Consider the following 15,167-nt stretch of genomic DNA (forward strand, 5'->3'; position numbering starts at 1 on the left):
GGGATTTGCAGCTTAGTGTTGCCTGGTTGCCGGCCCCAGGACTCATCCCCGCCACGCAGGGCCTGGTGCTCTCCTGCGTTTAGAACAAGTTCAAAGCCATGTGGCCCAGAGGGGGGCTGCAAAAAGGGAGGAGGAAGGTTTCTGCCCTGGCATGAGGCAGTGCGGGAGAGCGGGAGCAGTGGTGCTGTAGGCAGCAGGGCTTGGGGCTTTGCCACATTGCTCCCCCTGTTCCCACCCAACACAGCTGCGTGACCCGATGCAGGATGCAGCCCTGCTCCCAAGGCACCTGCGCGCTGGCGTCATGCAGCCATTTGAGGGGGATGTTTGCTGACTGCCCGGACGGGAGGGGCTGACTGTTCTAGCAGCCCTGCCTGGGGGAAGGGACGTGGCCACATGAACAGCAGCCGTCCGCAAGCAGAGGGCAAGAGAGATTTCATCCTGGGCTGGGCTGAGTGCTCTGCTGATGCCATCCACTCAGGCCACACGGGCGCACCAGGCCCACCATGATAAAGGCCCAGCTGGGGGGAGCATGACAGGGTGCCCCCCTCCTCCCAGAGAGGCAGGCCCAGCAGCACAGGGCCCTTCCTCCCCGCCAGGAGGGACAGTAGGGGCTTCCCCTCCCCTTCTGAGAGGCAGGGGTGACAGCTGGTGTGCCCCCAGCATTTACGCCAACAGGGTGTCTCTGCTTGGGAGGGGCATCTGGGCCCACTGCGCTGTTGCTCCTCCAACAGCACAGAGCCCCCTGCTTGGCTGGCAGGTCCCCCAGAGCAGAGGTGCTTGGAATTAACACCCCAGTGAGACACATGGGGCAGCTCCCCCGCTCCCCAGAGCGATGGGCTCAGGGTCTCTGCAGACTCAGGCAGCGTCACTATATCAGTTACACTCCAGGCAGCTCCTCCCTCCTCAGAGCAATGGGCTCAGGCTCTCTGCAGACTCAAGCACATTTTAAAGCTTTTCTTCACGGCTGTGAGCTAGACACACATTTCTTTTATAACACGAGCTGAGATTCTCATGCAATCCTGTGACTCCAGGGGGTGGAGCCCTAGGCGTGGGTCTATATTGTCTGGGCCTTCATCCGGCCCTGCCTACAACAGCTCAGCATGAAGCCTATCGGCACTGCAGAATAAAGCAAACAGAAGACCTGTCATGAAATCCCAGAGACCCTGGCAAACAGCAGCAGGGGAGAGGAGGAGGGGAGAGAAGCAAGAGGCCGAGCACTCAGGCAGGAGATCACTATGGAGGTGAAGTGGAAGCCCAGGGCCAGGATAAGGGCAGACAACTGCATTACCACCGGGTTATTTCAGGTCTCTGAGTATTCTCTAGGGCACTTAAGCAGTAATGGAAACTGGCTATTTGGAAAACAGCCTAAAAGCCAGACAGTTTCTAAGGGGGGAAGGATAGCCCAGTGGTTGGGGCGCTAGCCGGGGACTCATAGACCTGCGTTCAGTTCCAGCTCCGCCACAGACTCCCTGCATGACCTTGGCCAAGTCACTCAGCCTCAGTTCCCATGTGTACAGTGGCAGGACCAGCCCTGTCCTACCTCCCAGAGTGCGAGGGCAGAGCTGGGGAGGGGCTCAGCTGGCCCAGGGATGGGCTCCGTGGACGTACGTTATTAGATTGACACTAGGAATTATTGCCAGAAAATCCTGGAATATTTTCAGCTGCCTCCCGACTCAGGATTCCTGAACAGCGATCGCTGGCCTCCCCCATGGCCAGACTCAACCACACCTCCACATGCATTCAAGGGCCAGCACACTCTCTCTACTCCTGGGGTGACTGTGGGGGTCCCCCACTCCTGTCTGGAACCCCCGCAGGCCTGAGGCTGTGCGGGGAGCAGCCAGGCCTGACAAACCCCTTGGCCAGACTTGGGGAAAGTGAACTTCAGCCACCTTAGAGTAGGCAGGTGTCTGGTTTTCGACTGGAACACCCGGTCGAAAAGGGGCCCTGGAGGCTCCGGTCAGCCCCGCCGACTGGGCCTTTAAAAGTCCGGTCAGCGGTGCTGCGGGTCTAAGGCAGGCTAGTCCCTACCTGTCTTGTTACCGCGCTGCGGCCCGGAAGTGGCCAGCAAGTCCGGCTCCTAGGCTGGGGGGAAGGCACAGGGCTCCGCATGCTGCCCCCACCCCGAGCACCGGCTCCGCACTCCCATTGGCCGGGAACCTGGGATTCTGCCTTAGCCCCACTGCACTGCTGACCAGGAACTGCCCGAGAGCGCCCCAACCCCCTACCCCAGCCCTGAGCCCCCCCCAACCCAGAGCCCCCTCCTGCACCCCAAGCCCCTCCTCCTCAGCCCCACTCCAGAGCTTGCACCCCCAGCCAGAGCCCTCACCCCCCCTGCACCAGCCCTGATCCCCCTCCCACCCTCCGAACCCCTTGATCCCAGCCCGGAGCACCCTCCTGAACCCCAAATCCCTCATCCTCAGACCCACCCCCGAGCCCGCACCCCCCACCCTGCACTCCAACCCCCTGCCCCAGCCCAGAGCCCCCTCCTGCACCCCAAGCCCCTCATCCCCAGACCCATCCCAGAGCCCACACCCCCCACTCCAACCTCCTGCCCCAGCGCAGAGCCCCCTCCCACACTCCAAACCCCTCATTTCTGGCCCACGCCAGAACCTGCACCCCCAGCCTGTACCTTCTCCAACACCCCAATCCCCTGCCTCTGCCCAAAGCCACCTCCCATACTCTGAACCCCTCGACTCCACCCCCCAGCCCGGAGCCCCCTCTTGCACCCCAAGCCCCTCATCCCTGGCCCCACCCCAGAGCCCGCACCCCCAGCTGGAGCCCTCACCCCCTCCAGCATCCCAACCCCCTGCCTCAGCCTGGAGCCCCCTCCTGCACCCTGAACCCCTCATTTCTGGTCAGACCCCCGAGCCCGCACCCCCTCCCGCACCCCAACCCCCTGAGCCAGCCCGGTGAAAATGAGCAAGTGAGTGAGGGTAAGGAGAGCGAGCAATGGGGAGGGGGGGATGGACTGAGCAGAGGCGGGGCCTCGGAGAAGGGGCAGGGCATGGGCGGGGCCTCACATGAGGGGCGGGACAGGGGTGTTCGGTTTTGTGGGAGTAGAAAGTTGGCAACCCTAAGCCACCCGCCAGCCCAGCAACTCCCCTGCAGAGGGGCACGCGCTCCTGGCAGCAGAGCGCATGGGAAGGCACCTGGGGAAATCAGTGCACGCAGCAGGCACTGAGAGGGACGGCGGAGAAATGGCACCTTCCCCCTCAGCAGGGCTGCCTCCTGCTGGGAATTCCCCCCCGAGAGCTGCCGGTCCCGCTCTTTACTTCTGGGAACTCTAGGGCTGCATCCTGGGAAAGCGCTGCGTCCTCGCCCCTCTCACCCCCCAGCCACAGCCTTGTTAATCAAGAGCCATGTGCCGCCCAGTACTGCGCCCACCGTTAGTACAAAGCCAGTTAGTGGGGCAGCAGGGGATGGAGAGCGAGAATGTCTCTCCTTCGAGCTCTCGCCCGCCTGCTCTGCACGCTGCACCCTGAACGTCGAATGCAGAGAAGAGATTCCAGCGGGAGTCTTCCCAGCTCCTGCCCACGAAGGATCAGGGATTTGGGGCTGAGGATCTGGCTGGGGGAGGCAGGTGCTGGGGTTTCCAAAGGCACCCCTCTTCCAAATAAGGCATCTGCCAAGATCCAGGCCGTTCTCAGGCTACAGTTCGACATTCTTCTTTACAAAAGCCAGAAGATCTGAGTGCCCCATTCCCTCCCACCCGCGCCGCGATCCCCACCAATGCGCCATCTCAGCCTCAGACACATGGGCCTCCGGAAGAGCCAGTGTCCCGAAGTGCTAGTCAGGCGTAGGAAACAGAGCCAGCACCTCCCATCAGCGAACACGGTCCCTTGCTATTAGCACAGACTTGTCAGGTGAGGCCTCTCGCCACGCTCCCCATGCACCTACCGTGTGACAGCGCCTGCCAGGAGAGGCTTGCCAAGCTCCTGCTGACCCCGCCAGCCCGAGAAGGCTGCTGGAGAATCGTACAAGATTTCGTGTGCCAGTCCTGCAGCTGATCACTCAGGCCCACCCTGGCCCTCACGCACACCAAAGGCCATGCAGCTGAGCACGGGAGGGCGGGCTGAGGCCTGGGCAGATCCGGTTGCAGGGACAGGGCTGACGGTGTGCCGGGTTCCATGACACCGGCGGTGGAGATGGGGATTTAGGCATTGTCTGGGACATGCTGCCTGGATGTAACCCCACAGGATGGTAACAGCGACGAACACAGCCCTTTTACTAACAGTTGTGAGCAGCTTGCCATACGCAGCATCCAGTCCCCCTAGCCCGAGCGCGAGGCTCCGTGGGGCTCAGCGGGAGGGGGCTCAGGCCCATGCGGTATTAGCAGGCTAGTTCCGTGGGATACAAAGCCAAAGAAAGGGGTCTGGGTTCCTATCTGTGTGGTGCTCAGAGCCTGCCCTTGGGGGTCTGGCGAGGTGAAGGGGTTTGCTTCTAGCCCTTAGTCTAGCTGTGGTGGCACCCACTAATTATCTGCCTGGTTTGCATGGTATGAAAACAGCTGAGGGAAGAACGAGGCCGGTGCTGGAAGCCAGCACACAGATGCAGATGGCTCCCAAAAGGGGAGATGTGTATGTTGCGGGGTGATACCAGCAAGGCTGAAATACGGTGCAAAGGCCACTCAGTGCCTGGCCCTCAAAGGTAAGACAGCCAATTTCCAAGCCTGGAGCCTAGAGTAAACGAGAGAAACCCAGCGTGCTCACCACCATCCTCCACACACCCAGCAGAACCACCGCCCTTCTGACTGTCCCCAAATGGGCCCGGGCTGGAAGGAAGTTCCCTGCCGTGTCAGAGGGACCCACTTCTGTCTCTTCCCTACAAAGAGTTATAGAGATTCATCGGGAGCATTCCACTCTTGGTAACGTGCACTAAGGAACAATGCAGCCAAATGGTCATGCGCTCTTTACACAACATGGTCTGCACTCTGCATAGCACACTGGCACCATTCCAAACACAATGATTTCCCCCTCCGTCTTCTGCTGGACATGACGCCAAAGTTTTGGGCCTGCTCCGCCTCCTACTCAATGTTTTGCTTGTTGACTTTACTGGAAGCAGGGTTAAGCTCTCAGTGAGTAAAAAACAATCTATATCCCATTTAAATACAATGAAAGCCAGGTATAGCTACAACCTGCCGTCTATGCTGAGAAGATACACAATGGAGTGATGCAATCCAGAGAAAAGTACTTTGTCACAGCCTTACAACGTTCCACTTGCCCGCTCACCTGGGAAGAGTACTGGTTTGATGGACAAAAATAAATAATTATTTGTTATCATTATTATCCATGCAAAGAGCGGGCAAGTAGTTTAGTACCGGGTACATTTTTCAAGCCAGTTTTACAATCCGTGTCAGAAATAATGCAATTTGTCCATTTAACCGATGTTTGTATTCTGTGGTGACGTTCAGCTGAAGAAGGAACAACATGAGCCAATGGCTGGAAGTTGAACCTAGACAAATTCAGACTGAAAACTAAGCATACATTTTTAAGGGTAAGGGTTTTAACCTTTGGGACAATTTACCATGGTGGATTCTCCATCATGGACAATTTTCAAATCAAGCTGGGATGTTTTTCTAAAAGCTCTGCTCTGGGCAGGTCTCTGGCCTGTGGTATGCAGGTCAGACTAGATCATCACAGTGGTCCCTTCTGGCCTTGGAATCTACGAATCTGTGCAATGAGATATGATACGTCCTCCCTCTGCTAACAGGCTGGGAGGAGCTCATATTTGGCTGTTATTATATTCAGAATACCTAGATCAGCGGTTCTCAAACTGTGGGTCGGAACCCCAAAGTGGGTCGCGACCCCATTTTAATGGGGTCACCAGGGCTGGCGTTAGACTTGCTGGGGCCCGGGGCCAAAGCCCGAGCCCAAGCCCAAGCCCAAAACCCTCAGGTTTCAGCCCTGGGTGGCAGGGCTCAAGTTACAGGCCCCCACACCTGGTGCTGAGCCCTTGGGCTTGAGCTTCTCCTCACCCCCCCCCCCCCCGGGGGGGCAGCCAGGCTGGAGTGGGCTCAGGCTTCGGTCCCCACTCTTGGGGTCGTGTAGTAATTTTTGTTGTCAGGAGGGGGGCGCGGTGCCATGAAGTTTGAGAACCCCTGACCTAGATTATCCTGACTTCCAGTCGCAGGTAAAACCCAAAAGCTGATTGGACATCTAGAAAATATTCTCTTTCCAGTAACATACAAACGGTCTGAATTTCACCTTCCATCAGTCTAGGAGCAGTTTGAGAATCTCCCCATTATACGATGAAGTTTAACATGTAAGTATTTTGTTAAGATTGTATCTGAACCAGACACACACAAACAGTGTGTGGGGGGTGCGCACATGCATGCTTACACACATGTATGCCATTAACTCAGTGAGCCAGTCCCAAAAGAAACCTAGGTATTTTCCTTTAAGTGGGTGAGCCCAACCCAGGGATGGGAGGCCCCGTCCCAAGCAGGGCCGCACAGAGGGGCGGGCAAGTGGGGCAATTTGCCCCAGGTCCCGGACCCTACAGGGGCCCCCACGAGAATATAGTATTCTATATTATTGCAACTTTTTTTTATATAAGGGGCCCCCGAAATTGCTTTGCCCCAGGCCCCCTGAATCCTCTGGGCAGCCCTGGTCCCAAGCACAATGACAAAGTAAGTATTTCAATACTTTGCAGAAAGCCGCAGCCCTCCAGACTGGCAAACCTTCTCTATGATCCCCCCCCCTGCAGAGCTGGGGGAAGTACCACTCACTGCAGGCAGCCCACAGCTGCCCGCCCCGCACAGCTGCTACCTGAAGGACAGGTCCTGAGATTTAAACCACTCCAAATAGTTATACTCCAGGGGTAGGCAACCTATGGCACGTGTGCTGAAGGCGGCACATGAGCTGATTTTCAGTGGCACTCACACTGCCCGGGTCCTGGCCACCGGTCCAGGGGGCTCTGCATTTTAATTTAATTTTAAATGAAGCTTCTTAAACATTTTAAAAACCTTATTTACTTTACATACAACAATAGTTTCATTATATACTATAGACTTATAGAAAGAGACTTTCTAAAAATGTTAAAATGTATTGCTGGCACGTGAAACCTTAAATTAGAGTTATTAAATGAAGACTCGGCACCCCACTTCTGAAAGGTTGCCAACCCCTGGTATACTCCTATTAGGGTGACCAGATAGCAAGTGTGAAAAATCGGGACAGAGGCAGGGTAATAGGCACCTGTATAAGACAAAGCCCCGAATATCAGGACTATCCCTATAAAATCAGGACATCTGGTCACCCTAACTCCTATATGCTATAAAATATCATGCGCCATGTGGGTGGACGTGCGGAATACATTAATGGGCACTTGTTCAGGAAAACCTAGCAGTTCGCCGGACAGGAGAGTTACTTCATTATCTGAAACTCCTATAAACACACCATTCCACTCCTTTCACTGTATTTGTAGACGAACTGTACGTAGACAGAATATTTACCGAATGGTGGCGAGAAAAGAGACAGGAGAGATTTGACTGGCCACCAGGAATCCCACCCTACACAGATCTCTCTGGGTCACTGCACTACACCATCCCCAAGGTAAGAAGTCACAGAAGTTTGTTCTATTGACTGGGAGCTACTGATTGCCTGCTCACATCTCCCTCTGTGGGTCTGTGGTAGGCAAGCCGCAAAGATGAAATTTCTTTCTTAACTGGACAGAAAGGTAGGTAGATGCCACAAGAGCCTACCCCGGAGAAGTGTCTTTCACACCAGCAGAACAGTATGATCCCCAGGGGAACAGTTATCAAGGACAATGTTTAGAGAGCAGGAGGAAAGCGTAACAATGGAGCAGTACCAGCAGATGAGATGGTTTGCTGGGCTTAAAAATGAGCTGGGGCCCATGAGTCTGACCTGGCTGGCTCTTAGAACACAGACTAAAACAAATGAAGCTGAGAGTTACTAAAAGTCATGAAAAGTGTCCAAGCACTAGGAGCCAGGTGTTCTTTGCGAGACGCCTCTCATCTCCTCTCCGGAGTGCAAGCCACCCCCCTGGCCTTGTGTCTCAGCACTCGAGACTTGCATGCAGACCTGTGCAACCGCACTGCCCTGGCAACGCTCAACAGCACCGCGACTCTGCCCCGGCTCACCCCTGCCATATGGTACTTGATGGAATGTGCATATTAACCCTCCCCCCCGCCCCCCGCTCTCCGGGCTGCCCTGGTATCCCCCAGCCAGGCAGGGTCTGGGGAGCGCCAGCCGGGCACTCAGCCCCCAGCAGTGCCCGGGGCCGGTGGCGGGGGGCTCAGGTGGGCACTCAGCCCCCAGAAGTGCCCGGGCCGGTGGCAGGGGGCTCAGCCGGGACCCCGGCAGTGCCCGGGCCTGTGGCGGGGGGCTCAGCCGGGCACGCAGCCCCCAGCAGTGCCCGGGGCCGGTGGCGGGGCGGGGGGCTCCATGGCCCCGCGAGTGCGGGCGGCTGCCCCGGGCCGGGCGGCGGGGGCTGCGGTGAAGGCCCGGCCCGGCCTCCGAAGGAGTCTCTGGGCCCGGGCTCTGTCCCCCCAGCGGCGAGGGGCGGTTCCCGGCCGGCGCGGAGCGAACACCTGAGCGACCCCCGCCGGCCCGCTGCAGTGCCCGGGCTGGGCGGCCATGGGGCCCGGGGCAGACCGGTCAGGGGGAGAGCGAGATCGGGCTCCAGGGTCCTGGGACCCGGCCGCTCCCTTCGGGAACTTCCCACCCCATGTCCCGCTCCCCCCCGGACCGCCCCGCTCCCCCTTCCCCTCCGGGCACCGCTCCCCTGCCCCGCTCCCCCTGTCCCCTCTGCCCTGCTCCCCTCCGGGCACCGCTCCCCTGCCCCGCTCCCCCGTCCCCTCTGCCCCGCGCCCCTCCGGGCACCGCTCCCCCTGTCCCCTCTGCCCCGCGCCCCTCCGGGCACCGCTCCCCCTGTCCCCATTCCTCCCTGCCTCTCTTACCCTCCTGCCTGTTCCCCCCGGCACCTCTGCCCCGCTCCCCTCCGGGCCACCCCGCTCCCCCTTCCCATCGGGGCTCCGCTTCCCTGCCCCGCTCCCCTCCGGGTCCCCCTACCCCGCTCCCCCCGGCCCCTTATTACCCTCCTGCCCGCGCCCCTTCGGCTCCTCCTACCCCGCTTCCCCTCCGCCCCCCAACCTCCCTGTCCTGCTCCCCCCGGGGTCCCACTACCCCGTTTGCCCCGCTCCCCGGCACCGCGCCGCCCCGAGCCCGGCAGGTACCTCCTCCTCGGGCAGGCTGGGCTCGGCCGGGCTGCTCTCCTTGTCGGCGGGGAGGCTGTTCATGGTGCCGTCCCGGGGCGCACGGAGCCGGCTGCGGAGAGGCTGGTCCCTGCCGCTGGCAGCAGCATGAGGAGCTGGCGGCGCTGCACTGAGCCCCCGGCAGCCCGGCCCGGCAGGGAGCTGCGGCGCGGGGGGAGGGACGGGGGGCGGGGGAGCCTGTGCTGCCGCCGCTGGGCGAGGGGTGCCCGGTCCGTGCGCCCTACGCGCTCCGGGCAGCTCCCTCCCGGGCACCCCGGGGGTGGGGGCAGGGCAGACAGGGGAAGTTGGGCGGCATGAGGGTCAGAGAGGGCTGGATGTGGGGAAATCCCTAAACTCCCTGTCCCCAAGACACGGTCTCAGCACGAGCTCCCTCCCACGAGCAACTTGTGATGTTTAGGAGCCATCACTGACAATGGCTCAGCCCTAGCTGGGGGTTCACCGTTTCCAGGCTTCCCAGAAAGCCAAGGCCTAGAAACTTGGCTTTTACCATGAACGCTGAGCTTGTCCTTTACCTGATGGGTTCTGGCAGGAAGGGGTTCCCATGGCTGTGGGCTTGCCAGAGTCTCAGACCAGCCAGCTGGACTTCCGCTGGGACACTTTGTACCTCCTTTTTGTTAGCACCTGCTTCTCCCGCTCCCCCTCGCATGGGACTCGGAGGGCCGCACAGAGCACTGGGTTGGAATTCAGACCCTAATCCTGCTCCTTTTTTGGCATCAACAGCCAAACTGGCATCACCCCCTGGGGCCCTGGCAGTCAGGGCCGGCTCCAGGCAGCAGCCCAGCAAGCAGCTGCTTGGGGCGGCCAACGGTGAGAGGCGGCACGTCGGGCTCTTCGGGGGCAATTCGGCGGCAGGTCCCTCACTCCCTCTCGGAGCGAAGGACCCGCCGCTGAATTGCCGCCGAAGACTGAAGCGGGGGCGGTAGAGCTGCAGATCGTGGCTTTTTTCTTTTTGCTGCTTGGGGCTGCAAAAATCCTGGAGCCGGCCCTGCTGGCAGTGCAAACTCCCAGGGCTAGCATCACCCATTTATATTTCTAAGGCACCACGCACCCACCCCATGGCACTGCACAAAGGGACTCTACAATGGCTGGAGTGCCACTCAGCTGGGGTGGGTTGGGGGATCCCTTGCCAAGCGCGAATCACTGCAATCAAACAGGCAGGATGAGACCCATTCAGGCTAGGAAAAGGGTGCAGATTTTTTTAACAGTGAGATTAATTAACCATTGGAACAATTTAGCTAGGGTCATGGTGGATTCTCCATCACGTGGGGTCTTTAAATCCAGTCTGGGGAGGGATGGGGAGGGGGTGTCTCATTCTAACAGACACAGTCTAGTCAACCACTGGTTGCTGGCCAGGATGCAGGAATCCCTGAGTGAGATTCTGTGGCCTCCAAAATGCAGGTCAGACTAGATGATCACGGTGGTTCCTTTTGGCCTTACCCCCTGGGAATCTCTGAAATCGGAGTGGGAAAAGGCAACAGCCCACGAGGGCTCCCTCCAGTAGCGGGTACCCAGAGAACTTGTGGATTACATTAAGGAGGAACATAACATTGAACATACATCGCGAGTGGGAGATGAGTAAACGAGCATCCTCTGGAATCAGCCTCCCTCACCAAGGGCGCTTTCAAATTGGCATCTCTTCGCATTTCCTGGTGCCGGCTTGGGCTCGGATCCATCCGCACTGAGCCCCACTGAAGCAGTGCACTCCCACGGCAACTGGCTCTGCCTGCACAGGTCCCTACTCCCCCCATACGATTTACACCCCCAGACCTTGCCCACTGCCAGCCCTCTGCCCTCATCTCGCCCCACTGAGCGCAGTCTGAGCCCAGAGAGGAGTGGCCGTGCTGCAGGCAGGGCAGGGGAGAGACCGGACTGTCCCTCCGCACACCAAATCCCCGGCCGAGTGCAAGCAAGAGATCCCCTCAGGTGTCAGGGGCCAGAAGAAGCACCTTATTGAAACGCAGCCTGCCCCTGTGAGGGAGAGAGATGTCACACTGCACAATCCCCTGTCACTGGGACAGGAACAGACAGGAATAACAAAGGGACCCACGGGCTCCTCCCCTACATGCCGTATGTGCACCCTTCCCTGGACGGTTCCTACCCACTCTGACAGACCCCCCCTCCCGCCCCAGGGCCCAGCTTCCCCAGCACCCTGGCAGCACTTGCATAGCTCGCCAGGCCCCCACAGCCCCATTGCGCTGAGCAGAGCATATACAGGGAAGCACACGCTGTGCGTGTCCAGGGGCCAGAGCCCCTTGCAGGAGATGCTTGGAGGAGGGTCCTTCCCCGACCTGTGGGAGTTGCTTCATTCCCTTGGAGGTAACTGTTGGGTGCGGCCTGCACTGGGCCCCAATAACACGCTGCTCCATGTTATCCCTGGGTTTGTGTGTAACCACTTCTGGGGCCACCTCTATGATTGCTACCCTGGACAAATGGATGAATGAAGAATTTGCATCCCATCCAAAATATTTCCCCAGGCCTAGTTCAACTTCAGGCCAAAGCACGTGGCAGGGTGCTGCTGTACTGCAGTGGGAAGTTTTTGTAATATTGTTAAGTATCAGAGGGGTAGCCGGGTTAGTCTGGATCCGTAAAAAGCGACAAAGAGTCCTGTGGCACCTTACAGACTAACAGACGTATTGGAGCATGAGCTTTCGTGGGTGAATACCCACTTCGTCAGACACCATATTGTTATGAATGATACGCTTGGCCATGACTTACTTGACCAGGAGTAGCTACCCAGTGGGTACCGAAGGGTTAAGCAGCTGCAGTGGGGTAGAGCGGGAGACATGAGGTGTGCGTCTCCCCTCCCAGTATGGTCAGAGATGGGATGAATGGGTGGATTGTTAGAGCACTGGCTGAAACGACCCCTATCAATGAAGGATCTGCAAAGACAATGGGAATACCATGGCTGGGACATTCGCACCTAGCAACCAACCAAGCTGAAGGAGGTTTTCCCCCCACCTGGCTGCAGGGAAGCAGAGCAAAGGCCCTGAGCTGGAGAACAAAGGGGGCAGCTGGCTGGATAAAGAGCTGGCCTTTGGACAGACACAGCAGCTCTCACCTGGGACAGAGCCAGTATGGACTATGCTGTACCTTGTTTCTCTGTGCTAACCAGGACATCCCGATGCTGTGTTCCAACTGGCTAATCCATCCAGGCTGCCTGGGGTTACTGCAAATGCTTTGTAGAGTCCAAGGCCAGAAGGGATCAGTGTGATCATCTAGATTGGTGGTTTTCAAACTTTTTTTCTGGTGACCCAGTTGAAGAAAATTTTTGATGCCTGCAACCCAATGGAGCGGAGGATGAGGGGTTTGGGAGGGGCTCAGGGTTGGGGCAGAGGGTTGGGGTGCGGGGGTGAGGGCTGGGAATGAGGGGTTCAGGGTGTGAGAGGGGGTTCTGGGATGGCGGTGCAGGCTCTGGGGTGGGGCCAGGGATGCAGGGTGCAGGAAGAGGCTCCAGATTTGTGGGGGCTCAGGGCTGGGGCAGGGGATTGGGGTGCAGGGTTGGGTGGCACACTTACCTCCGGCAGCTCCATGTCAGCGGTGCAGCGGGGGTGCTAAGGCAGGCTTCCCGCCTGTCCTGGCACCGTGGACCGCGCTGCACCCTGGAAGCAGCCAGCAGCAGGTCCAGCTCCTAGGTGGAAGTGCGCAAACAGCTCCGTGCAGCTCTCTCCCACAGGCACCGCCTCTTCCCCCCAGCTCCCATTGGCCGAGAACCAGCCAATGGGAGTGCAGAGCTGGTGCTCGGGACGGGGGCAGCGCGTGGAGCCCCATGCCCCCCCGCCCTGCCTAGAAGTCAGACCTGCTGCTGGCCGCATCCGGGGCGCAGCGCGGTGTCAGAACAGGTAGGGACTAGCCTGCCTTAGCTGGGCAGCACCGCCGCTAGGACTTTTAACGGCCCAGTCCTGACCGGAGCCAGCGCGACCCAGTCCCTTCCATTCTGTGACCCGGTTCTGAGTCGTGACCCATGGTTTGAAAACCACTAATCTAGTCTGACCTCTTGTCTGCATCGGACCAGAGACCTTCCCCACTTGCTGAGATGCAATGATCCCTGAAGCAGGGAAAGGCGTCTCTCTCAGTTGGACTCACTGAGCAGATCTCATGGTGAGCAACAGGAAAGATGGAGCCCAGAAGCTGTCTAAGAAGTTTTGAGCCACGTGGCCTACCCTAAAGAAAGCGTGGGACTCCTAGGGGTCTGGCACAACAAGGGGCTGTTGTCTGTTTAAAAGCTGGAGCGTAGCTCCAGGGCCGGCTTTAAGCCGATTCGGCCGATTCCCCGGAATGGGGCCCCGCGCCTAAGAGGGCCCCGCAACGTCCGGGGCTGCCGGCGGAGCGGGGAAAAAAAAAAAAAAAAGCCGCGTCCTGCTTCTCCCCCCTCCCTCCAGTGCTTGCGCCGCCATACAGCTGATCAGCGCAAGCCTGGGAGGGAGGGGTGAGGAGGAGGAATGCGGCGTGCTTGGGGAAGACGCAGGGCCAAGGCGGGGATTTGGGGAGGGATCCAATGGGGCAGTGAGGGGGCGGGGCTGGGGGCAGGGCCAGGGCGGTGATTTGGGGAGGGATCCAATGGGGCAGGGAGGGGGCGGAGTCAGGGAGGGGGGGGGGATGCGAGACAATTCGCGTCCTGGTGTGGGGCCCTGCACCTGCTAAAGCTGGCCCTGCGTGGCTCTGTGACAGAGGCATGCCCTTCTGAGTGAGACAGAAGCCTGTGAATGATGTCATAATGGGCTTCCTCTCCAAGGATCTCCCTATCTTAAAGTATGGGTCACTGACAGGCCAGCCCCCAGGACGCAGGCACAATCTGCTGGCTCTGTGCATGCCCAGGAAGGCTGCTGCTTGATTTTTGGTTTTTGCCATTTTTGATAATAGGTAGTACTCAGTTCCCAAATTAAGCCACTTGGATGTTTCCATGTTAACTTTAAACACAACACAAGCAACTTGCCCCTTTATGGACCTGCCAGCTGCAAACATGCTTGGGGGGGATTTTGCTCCTCAGAACTAGTGCAGTGCCGTGCGGCCCTGCGTCGCGCTCTCTGACATGCCGCATTTGGGAATTTACACGGGAAAAGCATCTTCCAGAAGTAGCGGGTGAAGCAGAGGTGACCTAATAAAAAGCAGAGAGGAGTGAGCTTGGTAGCAGGGTGGGTTGGTTACAGAAGATAACTCACAAGTCACTTGCAAAATAGGTGCCCTGGGCCATGCCCTGCCCTGCTCGAAACAGGGTTTGAACCACACACGTCCGTTTGTAGCTCTCTGCACGTCACAAGGGGCAAAAGCAAGACCAATTGGCCTTGCAGCTGATGATGCCTGAGTCGGGGCAGCACCTAGCTTCCCTCCCTGGGCTGGCTCGGCAGCATGGACAGGAGCTCAAAGCAAGAAAACCTCATTTTCTGCACTGAAGTGAGCACAAGGGACCCTTCGGGAGCAGGTCGTGGAGGAAGAGCCGTTGTTTTCACCCAGGGATGTTTCAGAGGACACTGTGGTGAAGATCCCAGCATTGCGTGGTACATGCAGGTTGGTGAAACAACACCCATCACACGTGCACTGGCAGTGGTGAGATGTAGGACGCTTCATGCTCTTAGCCCACAATCTCACCGTGGGGCCATCGGTTGGGATTCAGGGAAGACTGAAGACATCCGCCGTTGTTTTGCGGTGAGCTGCTCTGTACGTTAAACATGTCCTGCCATCACACGGCTTAACACAACCCATAGCTGGATCAGTCCCACACGGCTTCTCCTGCATTGTTCGCTGGCTAAGCAGTACTCCCTTCCCTGGGAACTTAGTCTGCAGACTGGTCTTGAGTGACCACCTGAGCCAGCCGCAGTGACAGACACCGAGTGCAGCACTGTACAGTGCTCTTGGGGCAGCAGGGACTGCCTTCTCTTGGTCAGGGGCTAATACAGTCAGACAAGCCTCTCCCTGTACGTATCACAAGGTGAAGGTG

General features: G+C 58.6%; 1 protein-coding gene across 1 annotated transcript in view; it reads right to left on the reverse strand.

The window, feature by feature from the left end:
* The window catches only part of RBPMS (RNA binding protein, mRNA processing factor), a 102,375-nt gene extending 93,119 nt beyond the window's left edge, over positions 1 to 9,256 (reverse strand). Inside the window, exon 1 of the mRNA XM_065405404.1 lies at positions 9,194 to 9,256. Coding sequence (XP_065261476.1) covers positions 9,194 to 9,256 — 63 coding nt within the window. The remainder of the gene's footprint in view (positions 1 to 9,193) is intronic.
* Between the last annotated feature and the right edge of the window lie 5,911 nt (positions 9,257 to 15,167).

The sequence above is a fragment of the Emys orbicularis genome, chromosome 5 (assembly GCF_028017835.1).
Source record: "Emys orbicularis isolate rEmyOrb1 chromosome 5, rEmyOrb1.hap1, whole genome shotgun sequence".
Taxonomy (NCBI): domain Eukaryota; kingdom Metazoa; phylum Chordata; order Testudines; family Emydidae; genus Emys; species Emys orbicularis.